The sequence below is a fragment of the Pongo abelii genome, chromosome 13 (assembly GCF_028885655.2).
Source record: "Pongo abelii isolate AG06213 chromosome 13, NHGRI_mPonAbe1-v2.0_pri, whole genome shotgun sequence".
Lineage (NCBI taxonomy): Eukaryota > Metazoa > Chordata > Mammalia > Primates > Hominidae > Pongo > Pongo abelii.
In genome coordinates this window covers 87,045,587-87,065,216 of record NC_071998.2, presented here as the reverse complement: position 1 = coordinate 87,065,216, position 19,630 = coordinate 87,045,587, and the positions used below count along the sequence as shown (strand labels likewise).

At 35.0% G+C, this 19,630-nt stretch overlaps 1 protein-coding gene and 1 pseudogene across 7 annotated transcripts in view; both read right to left on the bottom strand.

The window, feature by feature from the left end:
* Positions 1-19,630, bottom strand: part of ERCC6L2 (ERCC excision repair 6 like 2) — a 167,254-nt gene that overhangs the window by 102,563 nt on the left and 45,061 nt on the right. For all 7 annotated transcript variants that reach the window (XR_008509835.2, XM_054520289.2, XM_024252413.3 and 4 more), the window contains 7 exons: positions 19,129-19,290; positions 18,525-18,732; positions 13,647-13,787; positions 12,551-12,664; positions 11,589-11,708; positions 6,819-6,890; positions 6,105-6,250 (listed from right to left, as the gene is read on the bottom strand). Coding sequence is in view for 6 of the 7 variants with exons in the window: in XM_054520289.2 (XP_054376264.2) it covers positions 6,105-6,250; positions 6,819-6,890; positions 11,589-11,708; positions 12,551-12,664; positions 13,647-13,787; positions 18,525-18,732; positions 19,129-19,290 (963 nt within the window). In the remaining variant the exon portion in view is untranslated. The remainder of the gene's footprint in view (positions 1-6,104; positions 6,251-6,818; positions 6,891-11,588; positions 11,709-12,550; positions 12,665-13,646; positions 13,788-18,524; positions 18,733-19,128; positions 19,291-19,630) is intronic.
* On the bottom strand, positions 13,795-17,528 carry LOC103891501 (Parkinson disease protein 7 homolog; annotated as a pseudogene).

Below are 19,630 nucleotides of genomic sequence, written 5' to 3'. Positions count from 1 at the left end.
CTCATTATTTATTTCAAAAGAGTGGTTTAGAATCTCTTTCTCTTGGGGTACATAACAAAAGAAATGTCCTCATCTTTCTGGGAAAGTTGACAGTGTTTTGGAATACTGTTATGAGAGACAGAAAATGATGTTTCTCCAGATCCTTTCAAAGCTCATGATTCCTGGTGTTGGACTACCTAGAGGTACTTATATCATCTGGAAAATTTTACTTTTGCAGTATAGTACCCCAAATCCTTAACTTAATCCTCACAAGTTAATAAGTATGAATAAAGCACTGTAGTTCAAATTATAGGGTTTGCTTAGAAAGCTGTTTGTAGTCAACTAGTGTATGATTCTGAAAGTCAAAACCAAGAATGAAGTTGTGCCTAGTATTCACGCTACAGAGTCTTTTTGCCACTTAAATGGAAGCCAAAAGTTTTGTCTTCATTTAACTTGACCTGTGGTTAAGGTAACAGTGAAGAGAAGTCACTAAAGACATATTTTTTGGCAGTTTTTATTATTAGTATAAAAATCACGTATTGGTTTTGCTACATTCATTTTTTCTATCAGCATACTACTCATTTCTTTTGGAATAAAATTTCTAAAGGAAACTTTTGGCAAAACTGAATGTATATAATGTTTGTATACTGAATTGAAGATTCCAGCTGCCTATATATTTTAATAGATTTTAAATAACAACAATTGTGATCTTTTCATGTTTTGAACTATCTAATCTACGTATCCTGTATTTAATACTCTGTAAGACAACGATGATAAATTTTTACATTTTTACAAAGAAAAGGCAAAACCAAAATCCAAGAACACAATGATTTTCTTTCTCTTCCTCAACTGTTTTCCTGAGCCCAGCTGTCTTTCAGGCTTTCCTCTGAGGCTTTGCATTGCCATCTTCCCTCATCAGCTGCCTACACTGTATCACAAAACAACTCACACTTAGATAATGCTTTACACTGGATGCTAATCATCCAAGGGAAGAAAAATGATAATAATCTTTTCTCCTACAATTTCTATCAAAAATGCAAATAAATTAACCTTTATTGAGCATCTACTATATATCAGGAACTATGCAAGGTATTTTCATATATGCTAGTTCTTTTGTTCTCAACACTACTTTTTTTTTTTTTTTTTTTGAGACAGAGTCTTGCTCTGTCTTGTCCAGGCTGGAGTGCAGTGGCGCCATCTCAGCTTACTGCGGCCTCCACCTCTTGGGTTCAAACGATTCTCCCGTCTCAGCCTCCTGAATAGCTGGGACTACAGACATGAACCGCTGCACCTGGCTAATTTTGTATTTTTAGTAGAGATGGGGTTTCACCATGTCAGCCAGGCTGGTCTCGAACTCCTGACCTCAGGTGATCCATCCATTTTGGCCTCTCAAAGTGCTGGGATTACAGGTGTGAGCCACCGCACCTGGCCTGTTCTAAAGACTTCTATAAGCAAAATATCCTGATTTTTCAGGCGAGGAAATTGACAATCAGAAAAATTAATTTGTTCAAGGTCTCCTAAGTAGCAAGTGTCTTGATTCAAACCCAAATGTCCTGATTTAAAGTTCAGTGCTCAGTAGAAACTGAATTTTCTCCTTTGGAAAACTGCTTATTAGACATACCATGAAGATGTCATAGAGACTTGACTGAACTCTAAGAAAAGAGTGAGGCGGGATAGGGAGAAAGCATTAGAAAGGATTAAAAAAAAATGGGTAAGTTAGGGGATTGGGTGGAATTTAGATAGCAAAAAAGCAGAAAAGTTAAAGGTTTCTATGTTGAATAAATCTAATCAACTATTCCAGTTACCTTCTTGATGGCAAGGTCAGGCATAACCATGTATGATGCCATCTCAGATGCCATATATGAGCCACAGATAAGATCTCTACTAGTTGAGGTAGCAATCTTCCAAGAGATTCTGAAGTTATAACTTCAGTCCTTGCTGAAGAAGCAAAGCTCCCTTTAAAGAAGAAAAAGGCCCTAGACTCTCTCTCTCTGCAGATGAGATAATTCTCCATTTGATGGTAATATAACTCAGAAATCTAAACTTTAAAACTTGTCACTCTGTTCTTACATGGTCAACAGCAAAGGGTTACTTGTTAAGCAAAAAAAATTTAATATTGCTCTTTTTGAAGTGAGGACTGGTATTTGAGACACCTAATGAGTATGCAGGCTGTTTATTCCTTAGGTCTGCCACATGCTCTTTCGGTATCAAATAAGTGTATCAGAAAGTATACCTTAACTACATCTTAATGTTCTACAAACATGTCTTTGATGAAATAAGTTTTATTATTATGTATTAAGTATTATAAAAGGTCAAACGAAGTATCCATTTGAACAATGCTTCTAAGAAAACCTAAATAAATATAAAGAGATACCATGTTTATGGATAGGGTGGCTTCATACCTTAAAAAGTCCAATTTTCCTCAAACTCATTAATAAATTCATTGATTCTCCAAAAACAAAAAACAAACCCCAGGAAAAATGCCAGATGATCATTCTTTAAATAAACTGAATGAAATGACTATAAAAAGCTAGGGTTTAACACACTGATGTTCTAAAACAAAAGGTAACTCCAAAAACAAAAGAGGTCAGAAAGCAAGAAAAACTTTAGATTAAAAATGTGATGGCCGGGCATGGTGGCTCACACCTGTAATCCCAGCACTTTGGGAGGGCGAGGCAGGTAGATCACGAGGTCAGGAGTTCAAGACCAGCCTGGATAATATTGTGAAATCCTGTCTCTACTAAAAACACAAAAATTAGCTGGGTGTGGTGGAACGGGCCTGTAGTCCCAGCTGCTCGGGAGGTTGAGGCAGGAGAATTGCTTGAAATCTGGGAGGCGGAGGTTGCAGTGAGCCAAGATTGCACCATACAGCCTGGGCCACAGAGTGAGACACCGTCTTAAAAAAAAAAAGTGATCATTTCAAACAAAATAATAAGATCAAAAAATGACATTTCTCAGAACATAGAGCAAAAAGACAAAGTCTGAGAGAAAAGTTCAGAGATTTAAAGAACCAATATAGTTTGAAAGTTTGAAAGTCTGATGACCTGGCATGCAAGAGGGAGGGAGCAGAGAAAAAGGAAGAAAAAAAAAGCCATTGTTAACGAAATAATAAAAAAGCATTTTCCAGAGCTGAAAAAGAACATAAGCCTTCAGAATACAAGCCTACTGTACCCAGCACGAAAAAATGAACGAAGATCCACACTAAGACTCAAATATCACCGTGAGATTTTAGAATAGCGTAGATGAAGAAAAACTCTTACGAGTTCCCAAAAAGGAATGAAAATCAGATTGGCACTGCACATCTATTTAGCCTCACCATCTATCAGAAAACAATGCTGCAAGCCCTTCAAAGATCTAAGAGGAAATGATTTTCAATTTAGAATTATATAGTTGGACAAAGTATCAATTAAGTGAGAGAGCAATAAAAGACATTTTCTGTATTCACAGATGCAGAAAATTTACTTCCTATATATTCTGGCTTAAAAAGTTACCAGAGGATATTTCCTAGGAAAACAAAGGGGCAAGTCAAGAATAAAAACAGCATAGAACCCAGGAAAAAGATCCAATGCAGAAGAGCAGTGAAAGAAAGCTTCAACATGACAGTTCTTTATCAGGCCTAGAAAACAACTGGGTCAGATTGAAACTAAGGAATAAAGGTTTCAGGAGGCAGGTTCAGGATACAGATGACTCAACAGAAGAGAACGTGTGAATGAGAATTAGTAACACTGAGGATTATTATAAACGGCAAAAACAGACTGAGAGGGGGAAAAGACTGAAAAAGTCATGATTGAAATTTGAAGTGAACTGAACAGTGCAAACATAAAACATGGATGAAGTCTTAGGAAAGAGAAGTCATATGAGGTTGATGTTAAGACTAATCTTGAATTGACCAAAAGGTCGTGAACATTCAGAGAAATTATCTTAGCACTACTTGCCCCTGCATTAAAGATGTTTAGTTTATAAAAACATAGTAATGTAAACACTTTTTTGCCTCCAAATTTTAATGCCAACCTATGGACAATAACCGGTTACTGGTACAGGGCTTATTGAAAACATTAATACCCTTGACAAAGTAAAAGTTAAAACAGTTAACATAATATGTATAGGTGACTAAAGTAGAAGGGTGGGTGGGTGTGTGCTAATGCTAATACCACACATTACAAAGACTTAGAAGGCATATGGAAAGTTAATGGACCGAACATCAAAACTTGAATCATTTTCCAGTAAAACATGGCGGCAAACCAAGAAAGAAGAAGACACGGGATCCAGGAAAAAGATCCAAGAGGAAATTCAATGGATCTAATGCAGAAGTACAAAGATTGAAAGTTACAAAAGTAGTTTATAGACAAATAATTTTAAAATAGCAAATATTGTGAGGAAAAAAGGGGGAGAGAGTAGTGAAAGCAGCCTAATCCTCTTTGTTAAGAGAAGTTCCAAGTTATGTAAAGTTGATAAACTAAAAGATAATGAAGACTTTGTACTCTGGCAAGATAATGGCTAAGCCAATGTGAAAACATTTCTGTCGCAATAGATATTAAATATAAACCCTTGCAAAATGATAGAAACAAAACAAAAACTGAGCTTATGTGTCTTTTGCAAAACACAGCTGAAGAATGTATTTATTATATTACGTAAGGTTCCTTATGTAATGACTTATGCAATAAATTACTCAAACTGTCACAGAAAAATAGGAATCCAAAACTTTTTCCCTTGTCTTGTCAGGATGCCCAGCAGAAGCCAAAGCAAAACCACACAAGCGGAAAACTCCTACAACCGGTCTCCAAAGGATTTCCAGAGGAAAAAATCCCATTGAAGATAAACTCAAAAGAAAAAAAAATGACCAAACATGAAGAAACTATCAACCATAAGCAAGAGCCAGAGGAAACAACAAATAGAAGGATCAGCACCACCAAGCACAGGAGTTAATAGAGAAAAAATGCCATCCGAAAAGATGTTTTTTAAAGTATGATTAAAATTAAAAATTCAGTGGATAGGTTAAATAGCAATTTCTGACAGATAGAGGTGAAGGGGTAATTAGGAACTTTATGGAGGATCTCAGTAAATGAGCTGGAAGTGAGCAGAAGAAGGATGAGAGACTACTACTTGTCATTATAGAGTCTATTATTAGAACCGTTGTTTAGTGCATCTATCAATTGGAAACACTTTAAAGTTAGAATGCTTATATGTTTTACGAAATTTAATTGACCACAGTATTCTATGTCATTTAGTGCTCTCTATGTAAGGACGCATGCAAAAAGTTACTTCTTGCATTCATTTATACGAAAATGGGAATCCAAAGCTTTTCCCCATTTGCCTTAGTGGTAGGAATTCAAGAATTATTAAAGTGCTCAACAATGTTAGCTCATTCATAAACATATCTTATTCCTCATTTTAAGTTAATTTCTATTCTGATTTAATTTTTACTTTGTGCATTTTACATATGTTTATCTTTAAAGTCCACTGAAATTCTGAAAGACAGTGGGAGTGAATCTATAAAATTCTTATTACACAGGATGTCAAAAGTTATTGATCTGTTCCTTCCTAAAATGGGATTAATCTTACTTAGGTGTTTATGTTGATTTAAATCTTTTCAGAAGTGTGTATATTCTCTAAAAGGTCTTAAAGGGATATTCATACATAGGGGTTAGAACCAATTTATCTTTCATAAAATCTCTAACTGCAGAGCTGCTCCAGTTGAGATGAGGTAGAGGCAGAGGAGGGAAACATGAGCCCCTAGCCCCAGTGGGCTCTCAAGGGCTCCCTGACACGGTGGGAAAACTGCTGCTACAGTGAGTCTCAGTTATCCAGTTAATAAGAAGTCTGATTATTCTCACCAGGAGACTTGGGTCAAAACACTACCATAGAAAATTCATAGGAGGAAATATCAATTTTTTTATTGTTACCTTTATAAACCCAGACTTCTAAGAGGAATTCAATGTTGATAAAGGAAATGAGAGAAAAGCTTAGCTAAAACTTAAGATATTGAAATTTTGGTCATAATAGTATTTTTGCTGCTTCTAAATAAGCATAGCCATTAAAAATTAATCCAGTAATAGTTTTAAAAATTACACTAAATCTCAAAAACAATTGGATAAAAATCTAGTTATTAAATTTAATTTTCTTACATTGTAGAGACAAGGCAAATGTTAACATCTTGTGTACTGTTGAACTCTTTTACAATCTTGAGTCTTTCCTCTGATTTTGTACTTCCATCAAGTCGTCGGTAATCAAGCCCAGACGCCATACAGTACTGCTGTAGCACATCAAGCAACTAGAGGAGAGGTATGAAGATGGGCAAACATGAATCTTGGTTAAGTAAGTTTCAGACCATTACAAAGTTGAGACTTGTTAAGTATTAATTATTGGTGTTCATAATTTCTTTCTTATAATTTCAAGAGCAATAAATATTTTTCTCACTTCTGACCCATATATTTATTTCCGTTATCCTGCAACATTATGGCTTTAACATTCAGAACTTGTTTTAAAAATCAATCTTTTCATTTTTAAGAAACAAACAATACTACTGGTCAAATCATTTACATAAATGTATGTGTGCTATTTTCTAAGTTCTAAAATATCTGAAATGTCTTAAAGAACATTGTAATTATTAAGAACATCAACAGAAAATAAAAATCTATCTTTCAGTTTGATATTTAGCAACCCTGAAACAATTGAAATTTTAGTGTCTGTTTAAAAACTTCAAGTTGCTTACCTCACTATTTCCTACTGTGTAGATTAGAGAAAATGTGGCTGTAAGGTGTCATGTAGGCACATGCTTTATTCTTTATGCCTCAAAAGCTGGGGCTGGCCAATCAAGGATATACTTTAGATGAACTCACCTTGGTGGAAAAAGAAAAGAGAAGAACTTTATCTCTGTTTTTCCTGCAATGATTTAAAAGCTGCTGAAGGACCTGAAAATGAACCACAGAAAATCAGTGAACCAGTTCCAACCAAAAGTACACTTTATACATATAAACATCACTTGAAAATTTCTTTAAAATTATTTTCATACAATACTAACCTCATTCATTTTTTCTAATTCCTTTCATTTTTTCCAAGTTAGAGAAATAAAGTATTAGCTATTACATCAAATGTTATTCATCATCATATTGTCAATAAGGAGGTAAAGTTCCCAAAGACTTTTATTTCATCTCATCTGGTTTTAACAAAAAGGAAGCATTTTGGATTATGGGATGCATTTAAATGGATTAATTTAATTTCCAAAATACACTTTCTTTATACCTACAATATGTTAAGAAACTAAATTATAGAGCAGCATTCCTTTTAGGAAGTATTTAAATTGTCCCTAGATGGATGTAATGAAATGTGTTCAATTACATCTAGGTTCTAAAAGTCTTGACATTTATTTTCTTAGAATAATCAGTCAGATACACACCTCTTCTCATTTTCTCCCCTTTGTTTCTCTATTTACAGTAAGCTCTGACTTCCAGATTTGATTTTGACCTCAAAATGCCAGTAATCTGCCCCCACACACAGTGCTTTCAGGGAGGAAGCAAATAGTCCAAAGCCTTGTGTATAACAGTCACACTGTTACTTTTATTTCTACATCTGGCAATGACAGCTCCAGAACAATGTGGAAAAGCAATCCACAGAGGGGAAAAAGAAATTTTCTATACAAAGTCTAAATTCTTCTGAAAGATGAAACAAACACTAAAACAACTTATTTAATGATAAACACTTAAGCTTTTAAATAAAAAAATACTCAATATAACACTTACTTAATCAAGAGAAGCTATTGTGCTAACTTTGACCTCTACCTCCCCCCAGTCCCTCAAAAAAAGCTATGGAGTTAAAAAAAACTTCTACTCAGATAACCAAATTTATTTATCAAATGGTAAATTAAAATGTTATGGATCGGGTAAACATTAATATTTGGAGAACATATGAAGTTTTATTTGCATTTAGTTTATTTTTTAATAAAATAATTGATACTGTATGAAGTATGTAATTTGAATTTCACATAAGACTAACTTTTTAAATTGGTAGATATTATTTTTTCTGTTTTACAGAATTGAGTAGAAAATGCACAAAACTCCTCTTTCCCTACTTCCAACCTCCTCCACATTTTCTCTTATTAATATCTGTATTAATAATATTATTAGAAAATATAACATCAAGTATTATTAGTATTGGTATGGTATATTTGTAACAACTGATGAGTGAATATTGATACATTATTATTAGCTAAAGTCCACAATTTTAACATTAGGGTTTATTCATTGTGTTACATAGTTCTATGGGTTTTGACAAATGTATCATGACATGTATCTACCATTACGGTATCATACACAATTGTTTCATTGCCCTAAAAATTCCTTGTGCTTCACCTACTCATCCTTTCCTCCCCCAGAACCCATAGCAACCACTGATCTTTTTACTGTCTCCATAGTTTTGCCTTTTGATATATTATATAGTTGGAATGATACAGTATGTAGCCTTTTCAGATTGGTTTCTTTCACTCAGCAATATGCATCTAAGGTTCTTCCATGTCTTTTGGTAGCTTGATAGCTCATTTCTTTCTATTGCTAAATAGTAGTCCACAGTATGGCTATACCACAGCTTTTTTAATCCATTTACCTACTGAAGGACATCTTAGTTGCTTCCAAGCTTTGGCAATTATGAATAAACTCATAGGTTCTTGTCAGGATGTAAGTTTTTAACTCATTAAAACTCAATAAAATTTAATTCATTTTAACTCATTTGGGTAAATACCAAGGGGCACTATTGCTGGATCATATGGTAAGACTATTTAAGGTAATATTTTTTAGTTAAGAGCTTTGTGAAAAACCACTGAACTGTCTTCCAAAGTGACTATACCATTTTGCATTCCCACCAGCAGCAGATGGAAGTTCTTGTTACTCCACATCCTCACCAGCATTTGGGCTTGACAGTGTTCTGGATTTTGGCTGTTCTAATAGGTATCTAGTGGTATCTCCTTGCTGTTCTAATTTGCAATTCTTTAATGACATATGTTGTTGAGCATCTTTTCATATGCTTATTTGCCATCTCTATTATCTTCTTTGGGGAAGTACCTGTTCAGATCCTTTGCCCATTTTTAAATTGGATTGTTTGCTTTCCTATTGTTGAGCTTTAAGAGTTATCTGTATATTTGTAAACCAGTCCTTTATTGTTTTGCTAATATTTTCTCCCAGTCTGTGGTTTGTTTTTCATTCTTCTTAAGATATTAACATTTTAAACCAAAGATATATTGTATAGAAATCCATTCTCATTATTTGGGGCGGTATCATAACTACTGCAACTTTAAGTGTTTTCAAGTATTTTACAGTAAAAACAAAAACAAGTCACAGGAGAAGTAAATGTTTTTAGACTGGAGATCTTAATTAGGCTAGCTTAAAGAGACTAACTAAATGAACGACTATAAATTAAGATCCCAGAAATTTCCAAAATGACAATGTAATCAACAGATGTTGGAGTCTTAACAATATAGACCCAATGTTTTATCACTCAGTTGTCCTCCACAGAACAAGACAATCCACCTATAAAGGAATCGTATTATTTGGGGGTGTTAACAGCAAGGAACCTTGGATCTTAACTTTCCTCAACTTGGTCAGTCAGGCCTAGAAAGATGAACATGACCCTTGTGTGACTTCAGCAGCACCAAGCTGGATTCCTAGTCTTTTTTTCCACCCTCCACAGTAAGTGGCTCTGCGGCATTTCTCAAGAGAAAGAAAAGTGAAGATTTTCATCAGGTGAATGATTGCAACTTGTGACTAATCCCTTGAATGATAGTTGAGGTCAAAACTCTGACACAAGAGAAAGAGTTGGGGTCATGAGTGTAGCTTTGAGGCTATAAAGATTATAGCAGGCATTCTGTTCAGAGTCCTTGCACCTGCAGGCTGACCTGTGACAAGACAAGCTAAACAAAGATCTTTTATCACCTGAATTCAAAAAGTAAATGCAACTCAATTCTTAGAGTTCTTAAACCCATAGGCAATGATTCTATGATAAGCCTGTAAGTCTGCATTACCAAATCAATATATGACCAGATGATGCTGTCAGTCAAATGATTTAACATAGTCCTAAAAATATATCCCTAGCTTATTACTATCCATCTGTTTGGTTGGTGCTCTCTCCAAAGCAAGTAAATTACCTGCATCATTCACATATAAAAATACTACCCAGCCTCCAGCAACAATTTATGCTTGCCTTTTCCCCCCTAAAAATTAAAATCAAATCAAATCTAATCATTCTCTTAATCAGACACTATTATTCCTAGGGAGATTAACTTTAAAATTATATTTTACAAGTACATATTAATGAATATATAAAAAATATAAAATGCAGAGTTATAAAACTTAATTTCAAGACTGGTAATTTTTTAGTGAAGAGTCACAGGGAATAAAATTTAAATGAGTAGCAATGGCTAATGCAGTTTTCAGAGGAGGCTATAATTTCTGGAAATGTTCTACTGGTTTAAACTGTGGGATAGTAAGTGCTCAGTTCTAAACCGGACTTTTTATATATTTTAATTTAAAAATAATTAAAGTCAATGAAATGGATGACAAAAATAGATTTGCTACCTTAGGAAATATCATTAGATTTGAATTATTTGTTGTGATAATAAATCACATGATATCATCATTAATATAAACACTTATTTTTTAAAAACAAGTTTTTAATGCAATAGTCTTTATGTATGTATGTATATTCCTACCTTCTATTTTATTTCATTGATTTTAGAGGTCCCAAGCAAACTAAACCATGATGAACTTATCTAGATCAATTGCTAAAATATTTCTATAATAAAAAAAAACAAAAACTGCTTTGAATTACTTCCTTTTTATTCTTTTTATGTCAAAAAGAACTTACCTTTTAAAAATTATAACAAAGTTGAGTTTTTTTCTGTAAAAATCTGTTAATCTACAAATAAAGATTCTTGATAGACACTAAGGGGTTAAACAAATTCTGTTGTTGCAAGGAGGCAGGAAGCTGTCAGCATTTCATGCTGCTGCCACAGGCAATGCCCAAGGCCTGGGTCAAGGTTGGAGAACTTAGCCTTACTTTTCCCACCCTTCCCTCGGTAACACATTACCAAGAGCAGCACAGCTACGGGTCAATTTTCCTGTGTATGACAAATGACTATTTGCAATTTTACGATCTAGTTCTGCAAGTAAAAACAACATGCAGAAAATTCTAGACATACAGACCTTGCCCATCTTAAACTCTTCAAGAAATTCCTTTCTCTAATTCCAAGCTATGCCTTTCCTTACCCCGCTGTTTTGCATTAGCTTTTATATTTCTGGAGGTTATTTCCTTAAACATTTGAAGACAAGCTATTATCTATGTGGTAACAGCACACGCATTTTAAGAGGGCATAAGTCTAATACATCAATAAGGAAAATTTGAAGTATATTTGAAGCAACTACTACAGAGGACCTACCGAGTGCACACATCTGTATTCGGGGTTCATAGTGACCTAGTAAATGCTGATACAACTGCACCACTTGTCCATAGCCACCATCTCTTCTGAATGACTGAGCACCTGTTCTGATTAGTTGGCGTCTCTGTCATACCACTGAATATTTTGTGTATCATGTCTGTATGCAACCTGAAAGAGGGTCATTTACCTTCATTTTTCCACTGTATTTAGGGTCAGAAAGTGTTTCAAAGGCTGCATCTTTGCTTTTCTGCACAAAATCTGGGAATCTGGAAAATACTTGATCACATATCCTTTTGATAAGTGTTTCCTTGAAGGGAAAAGGCAGAAGAAAAGATATTTCCACTTAACACATTCAAACCCGTATAAATTGAAATAATTTATGAAAAAAATTCTTTTTAGAAAGAATGTATTACTTTGAAGATTTTTGCTTCCCTAAGTCAGACTAAGAATTCAAAAACTCTTAAAGTTATATGTTAAACATATGGCGTTGAATTCTTAATGATGTGGTTATTAACTTGATCATTACTTTTCAAAGATTTTTTAAGATTTCCAAAACAAGGTGCTAAATACTCCCAAAAAGAGTAAAGAGTACTATCAAAGAAAAATAACAAATTCTTACGAGATTTCAAAATTACATTAAATGGCATCAACTATAACAGAAAAAAATATAAAATCATTACAAAAACATCTTTTCATTTATGTGTGCTCTAGAATAAAAGGAAACAACCAAAGTAAACTTTGAAATTTCTGATTTTTGCCAGTTTGGTAAACAGCCCTAATATTTAATATACAAATTATTATAAATCCTCATTTTACCCAGTAGATTAAATACCATTACAGACATCATTAGAGGAATAGAACTGACCCATCAAATATGTTATTTAGTAATTATACCAAAGAATGTTTTGAAAAATAAAGATATGAACATTATTAAAGGCATAAAAAATAGTTATTTTAAATTAAGCTTAAATTTGTTCACTTTGATTAAAAACTTAAGTGCATATACTCCTTGATATCTACATTTAAAAATAAGCAAATCAGTTTCCTCTTAAATTTCATCCACAAAAACTTTATTTAATAACTATTTTAAAACTTTATAAAATATTCACAACAATAGCATCACAAAGAAATGTAAAATGCCAACCAAACCTGTTGTTTGGAAGTACTAGCAGCTTGCAGTAGCGCGACATGGTTAGCTATCTTCTGAAGAACTGTAAGGTAACTGAGATACAAGGTTTTCACTGTTTCACCATGAGAATTGGTCTGTAACCAGAAAAATATAGAAAATAAAAAGGACCAACATAGCTATGCACCTGCTTACATCATAAAATGTATCACTTATAGTAGCATTTATTATCGGTTACTTTGGCACAATAAATTCCAAGAAAATGATGGTCAACTATTGCACAAAATATCCACAAATAGCTAATGTGGAATCATACTTTTGGTAAATCATAATACAATTATATTTTTCATAAAGGGAGAAAATCCTTATTACAGAAAGTATTTATCCTCATGACACACAGTGATGGAAATGTTGCTGTTACGAGGTGCCTGGTAATGAAATCTAAGTGCAGTGGCAGTGCTATGCAGACCCCTTCTCATTTATGCTCCAAGGCTCCTAGGAAACTGGGCTATTACAAAAAAGGGAAGTAGTTAAAAACAGCAAAATAAATGAGACCAAATAAATATCAAACCAGATAAATATTCACTTAGGGTTCCTCTATGTACACAGATATGTGACATAATTTAATAAAACAGAGGTGAAACATAAACAGGAAATAAAAACAGAAGGTTAAAAAAAGTACAAATAAATTTTGTTTCTTACAAAAAAACACTTTGATACTCAGTTTCTATTAAATTGACACTATATCTAATATCAGAATAGTATTTTAAGCCTCCTATACAAGAGTATGTTCGTTTACTATTAGTGGATAATGAGAAACTTCTTGAAAATGAAATGAAATTTCAAAATGAAAGGATACATCCCAAAAAAAGCTAAAATGGAGGATATCAAAATTAAGCTTACTTTCTGAAATTAACTTTTTGAAAATATATTTGAATATTGTATTTTATATGTGATTACTATTTGATATTGTAAAATATTTTTGAAAACTATTTTTAAGACATAGCTTTAAAGAACTGTCTGAGGAAAAGGTATTTTATCATCCGCTACTTTCTTTTACACTAGAAGAGAGTACTATGTAATCAAAGGCATGATTATAAAATATATTGAAATGCTTGCCTTATAACAACAATTTCTCCTTTTTCGGCCACTCCTACAGGTACAAGGCTCAGAAGACTGAAGTATCAAAGTCACGTCCTCTGTTTCTAACACTGTTTGATAGACAGCTTTCTGGAAATCTGTCAAAGAACAATACACCATCTGCCAAGATAAAATACAAGGTAGTTATTAGTATTTTGTTTATAGCAATAATAAAAATCATAATCTACATCTGATTTCACAGATTATAACAGTGAAAATCGGCCGGGCGCAGTGGCTCACGCCTGTAAGCCCAATACTTTGGGAAGCCGAGGAGGGCGGATCACAAGGTCAAGAGATAAAGACCATCCTGGCCAACATGGTGAAACCTCATCTCTACTAAAAATACAAAAATTAGCTGGGCGTGGTGCCACGCGCCTGTAGTCCCAGCTACTCGGGAGGCTGAGGCAGGAGAATAGCTTGAACCCAGGAGTCAGAGGTTGCAGTGAGCTGAGATCACCCCACTGCACTCCAGCCTGGGCGACAGAGCGAGACTGTCTCAAAAAAAATAGTGAAAATTGCTATAAACTAATAAACTAATTTTTCCCTCTGTTTACATCATTATGATGATTTCTCCTGACTGTCTTATATTCTTTGCTCTCCACCCCACCCTGGATAATATAAAGTATAATTTCATTTTCAAATAAACCTCACAGAATTTTTTTAATTAAAAGAAATCATAATATGAACAAATACATGATGTTCCTTACACAGTTGACTCTTGAACATGGATGGCGCTAGGGTGCTAACTCCCCACACAGTCAAAAGTCCATGTATAACTTCTGACTCCCCAAAAACATAACTACTAATAGCCTACTGTTGACTGGAAGCCTTAACAACAGCATAGCATAAATAGTCGAGAAACACTACTTTGTATATCTATTATATATTATATTCTTACGATAAAACTAGAAAAAAAGAAAATGTTATTAAGAAAATCACAAAAAAGTGAAAATATCTTTATTGTTCATTAAGTGGAAGTAGATCATAAAGGGCTTCATATTGAGTAGGCTGAGGAGAACAAGGAAGAGGAGAGGTTGGTCTTGTTTTCTCATGGGTGGCAGAAATGAAGAGGTGAAAGAAGTAAAAAGGAAGTCAAGGGAGGCAGGAGAGGTAGGCACACTCGGTGTAACTTTACAGAAACATGTCATAATTTCTGTCTGACATTTCTGCTTTTCATTTCTCTAAAAAATGTTTCTATATGGTGCCAGTCCTTCTTCCACCATTTGCTTTAGTTTCAGTGCCCATATCATAGAAGGGTCCATGTCATAAAGAAGTCAAAAGCAGTCTCAAATAATCAGAACCCCTCTGCCACATTATTTAATGTCAATTTGTTTTCTGGCACTGCTTTTTCTATGTCTTGTTTCTCACTGTCTGGCACTGGTTTGAAAGCAATTATGTGCATCAAGTCATCTTCGATTAATTCCTCTGGTGTGGTAGCTCTTGAATTTCTCCAAGATCCGTCTCTTGAAACCCTTCACCTTTTTTGCCTCTCATGATTTATTTGACTGGCTCTGTTGTAAATCCTGTGAAGTCATGCACAACATCTGGACACAGTTTTCTCCAGCAGGAATTTACTATTCCAGGAATGATGACTTTCATGGCTTTTTCTGTAACAACGATGGTGTCTTCAAATGGTGTAATCCTTCCAGACATTCATGATGTTCTATCAGGGTTCTTTTCCACAGCATTGACAATCCTTTCCATAGAGAACCAGGTGTAATGAGCCTTAAAGGTCCTTATGACCCTCTGATCTAGAAGCTGAATTAGACATGTTGTGTTTGGGGGCAAGTGGACCACTTTGACGCCTTTGGTGTTGAACTCATGGGGTTCTGGGTGGCCACAAGGATTATCCAATATCAAAAGCACTTTAAAAGTTCTTTTAAAGAACTTAAAGTGGCAAGGCACTTCCTGACTTTAGGACAAAGCAGTGACATTTTTTTATTTGTAAAATAGAAATATATAAATATTTGTAAATATTTATATGCTTATATCACTACAACAGATTATTGGCAATAAATAGGCAAAGGTGCATACAAGCAAATACAGTAATGTCTCTATAAAACAATGCTAATTTTTTTTTTTCCTAAATGCCCTGTTTATTTTGTAAACAGGCTCAGAAATGTAGACACACGCCGGGCGTGATGGCTCACGCCTGTAATCCAAGCACTTTGGGAGGTGGGCAGATCACGAGGTCAGGAGTTCAAGACCAGCCTGACCAAGATGGTGAAATCCCGTCTCTCAATACAAAAATTAACCGGGCATGGTGGCATGTGCCTGTAGTCCCAGCTACTCGGGAGGCTGAGGCAGAATAATCGCTTGAACCCAGGGAGGCAGAGCTTGCAGTGAGCCAAGATCATGCCACTGCACTCCAGCCTGGGTGACAGAGTGAGACTCCGTCTTAAAAAAAAAAAATGGATACAATTTACAGGTTGAGAAATCTCTGTGTAGTTGTTACTTCACAACAGCAGGAATGATGATGGCTTCTGAGCATATTAACCTACCATTTTTCTGTTTTTAAAAAACACAATGAGAATGGATTCCAAATGGCTTATTTCTCTAACTGATGGTCACATTTTTCTGCTCTAGTCTTTAAGAACAAGTGGAGCCTTCACTTGAGCCACCACCTCTTTGGATCTTAGGCCTAAACAATCCCAAGAGTAGACGCGAAGCCAGTCCTAGGCCCCCCCCGACTTGTAAAAATCAGGCCGTCCTTTTCCACACAATTCTCAGAGTAGCTGTAATGACTTCCATTCATCATTTTGTCTTTAGCAAGTAGGTATGTTGTAACTTTACTTCCAAAACCTATTTCGTGAGCCAACAGACCTGCAGGACCTGCATAAATGGTAGCTATGAGGCCCTTCTCGTTTTCTTGTTCCTTCAGTATCTCTCTCAAGGCAGCAGACTCAAATAAAATCTGTGCGCCCAGATTACCTCCTGTTAGAAACATCGTGTCATTTGGTCCCTCTTTTTTGCATCTTCAAGACTGACATCAGGACAAATAACATCACAGCTACACTGTACTGGGTCTTTTCCAGCCAGACCTGCAATGGTGACCTTAATCTCACCTTGTCTCATCATGTCTACAGGGCTGACTGCCTCCATTTCCTCTGCTCCTTTAGCCAGGACGACCACAACTCTTTTGGAAGCTATTTTTATCTTTTATTTTTTAAAGACCCAAACCAGACTGAAGAAGGATGCATGGCAGCACACATCCAGCCTGCCCCCTCCCAATGCTAGATTTTTAAAGAATGTTTATATAAAATATTTAGTACAGCCTGACCCCAACCTTAAATATAAAAGTACATATAAGAAAAAAAGACAATATAGAAGATGGTGGTCAATGATTGAAGTACGAAGGTATCTTGAGTTATTTATTATTATTAAACATAGTACCAATTACTCAATATTTCTTATGTGTCATGCATTTCAGAGTAACCATGTGAGGCAGGCGCTATTATCATCACTACCATTTAACAGAGGAAGAAATCCAGGTTCCAGGGCCTCACAAATTGCTCCAAGTCACAAAACTCTAAGCAGAGGAGCTCCAAGTCACAAATACTCTAATCAAATAGTATTTGATTTCAGAGCCCAAGCTCTAAACCTCTATGAACAATTCTTTTCTTACACTTTTGTATTGTTCCTACTAGACAGATAGCTAAATCACATATATGAAAGTTGCATAAAACATTTTTAAAAGTGAGAGTTCATGAAGTATCTCAATTTAGTAACAATATTTGCCTTAGATAAATATCAAAAGTCAGATGTATCTATTTCCCCAACTTGCATATCAATATCATACTTTCCTTCCAAATCTATCTTTTTAAAGAAACAATCAAGAGGATACACTAAAATAGAGGGCATTTCATAGGATTGCCCTTATTTGGGACAACATTAATTAGGTTTAGTTCCATAGTAATCTATAGAACCTTTATTCCATCGCCCAAGCTAGAAGAAACACAAGATTAAGAACTATAAAAGAAGACTACTATTTTTTTTTAAAATCCTCTTGAAGTCCACTCCTCATATTTTCTCAAACAATTTAACAATGTAGTTTTCCTACAAATTCTAAAAGTTAGGTTAGTTGTGTAACTGCAAATAGCATTCTACAAGAAACAAACCTATATATTTTTTAAAAAGCTCTTAACCACTTTGGTCCTACAGCTAGAATTAAGGTACCAAAGAATACACTGTGAGGTGGATAGTACACAGTATAGGAAGGACAAAGTGTGAACAGAAAACACACTGCAGAGGGAAGCTCTTCCTTCTTTACTGGGGAAAAACTGCATCAAAAGTTTTGATGAGGCCAGGCACAGTGGCTCACGCCTGTAATTCCAGTACTTTGGGAGACCGAGGCAGGTGGATCACTTGAGGTCAGGAGCTCGAAACCAGCCTAGACAACATGGCGAAACCCTGTCCCTACTAAAAATACAAAAAAATTAGCCAGGCGTGGTGATGCACATATGTAATCCCAGTTATTTGGGAGGCTGAGGCTGGAGAACCGCTTGAACTCGGGAGGCGGAGGTTGCAGTGAGCCAAGATCGTGCCACTGCACTCCAGCGTAGGTGACAGAGCCAGACTCTGTTTCCAAAAAAAAAAAAAAAAAAAAGGTTTTGATGAGAAATGAGTTTAATGTATACTAATAATAAACCTGTTAGCTAACAGGTTAATAAAGTCAGTAAGGAAAACAACTGAGCTCAATCAATGGTTTCTGAAATCCTGCGCGTAACAATTTTTTTCCATACAGAATAAAAGGCAAAAAACTGTATTTACAAAATACCACAAGAGACAGACTTTTTCTTAAAAAGGAAAAAAAATATATGACCACAAATTAATAATATACACAAATGCGGTTCTTACCCGGTCTTCCTTCTTAGGCAACTGATCCTTGATAAGAGTCTTGGTGCGCCTGAGAAACCAGCCAGACATCTTTTTGGCAAGTCTTTGCATGGCCTTTCGGCCAGTGGCTAGTTCTCTCTTTGTTGCCGTGTGTCTCTGACCATGCTCTACTGGGTCAGAAAACTGCTTCTTGAAGTAGGTCCTGCTCCCTAAAAGGCCTGGCACAGCCCTTTGTAAAGACAATAAGAAAAATGTAAGGGCTTTATTATCTAAAAACACTAACTTCTTGCTGCTAAGAGATATACTACATTACTTGATTATCAATGGTAACAAAAACAAAAGCCAAGAAAACAGAATGTTCTTTCTTTACGACAGTTTCAGGTTCTAACTATAATATGAAGATGAAACTGGCAGTGAACACGTATATTTACTTCAGGGACCAAGAGTAATATATATAAAGATAGGTTTTCATGGGACTCTCTACTCTGTATACCACATCTGGGATCAAACACATCTAAAACCAGACAAATGACTGTTTCGTTTGTTTGGAAACTAATGATTAGCAGACAAGACAGTATTCAGCTGAAGAACTATTAAACAATTTTTAAAAAGTGTTTTCCCTCACCAGTCCATAACACACCACAGTTCCTTCATGTTGTTCTGAAGGATGGTTCCAGTGAGGCCAATGCGGACATTACATTTCAAAGCTTTCATAACTTCTGTTACTCTAGCTTTTGGATTCTTGATTCTATGAGCTTCATCTACAATGACAGCTGACCACTGCAAACTATAAAGTAAGAAAAAAGAAGGGTGAGGTTGAGAAAACTTCCTTTCTTAGTCCTTACAATTTTAGACAGTAGCTTTCTCTATCAAAGTTTTGGAATTATTTTTTCCTTTTTACTCTTTGATGACTGCATTGGATTCTTACCCACTTAGTTAAATGGTCACAGCCTTGGACAGTCGACAAAAATAAAATGCGCAGAAAAGAAAGGGTACAGACATTCTTTAATGATGGTAAAAAAAAAATTTCATTTAAACATCACTGAAATGACAATAAAGGAATTTTTTAAAGTAACAAACCAGAAAAACAAATATAAAAGAAATAAAACTTGCAATGTTTTATTGCA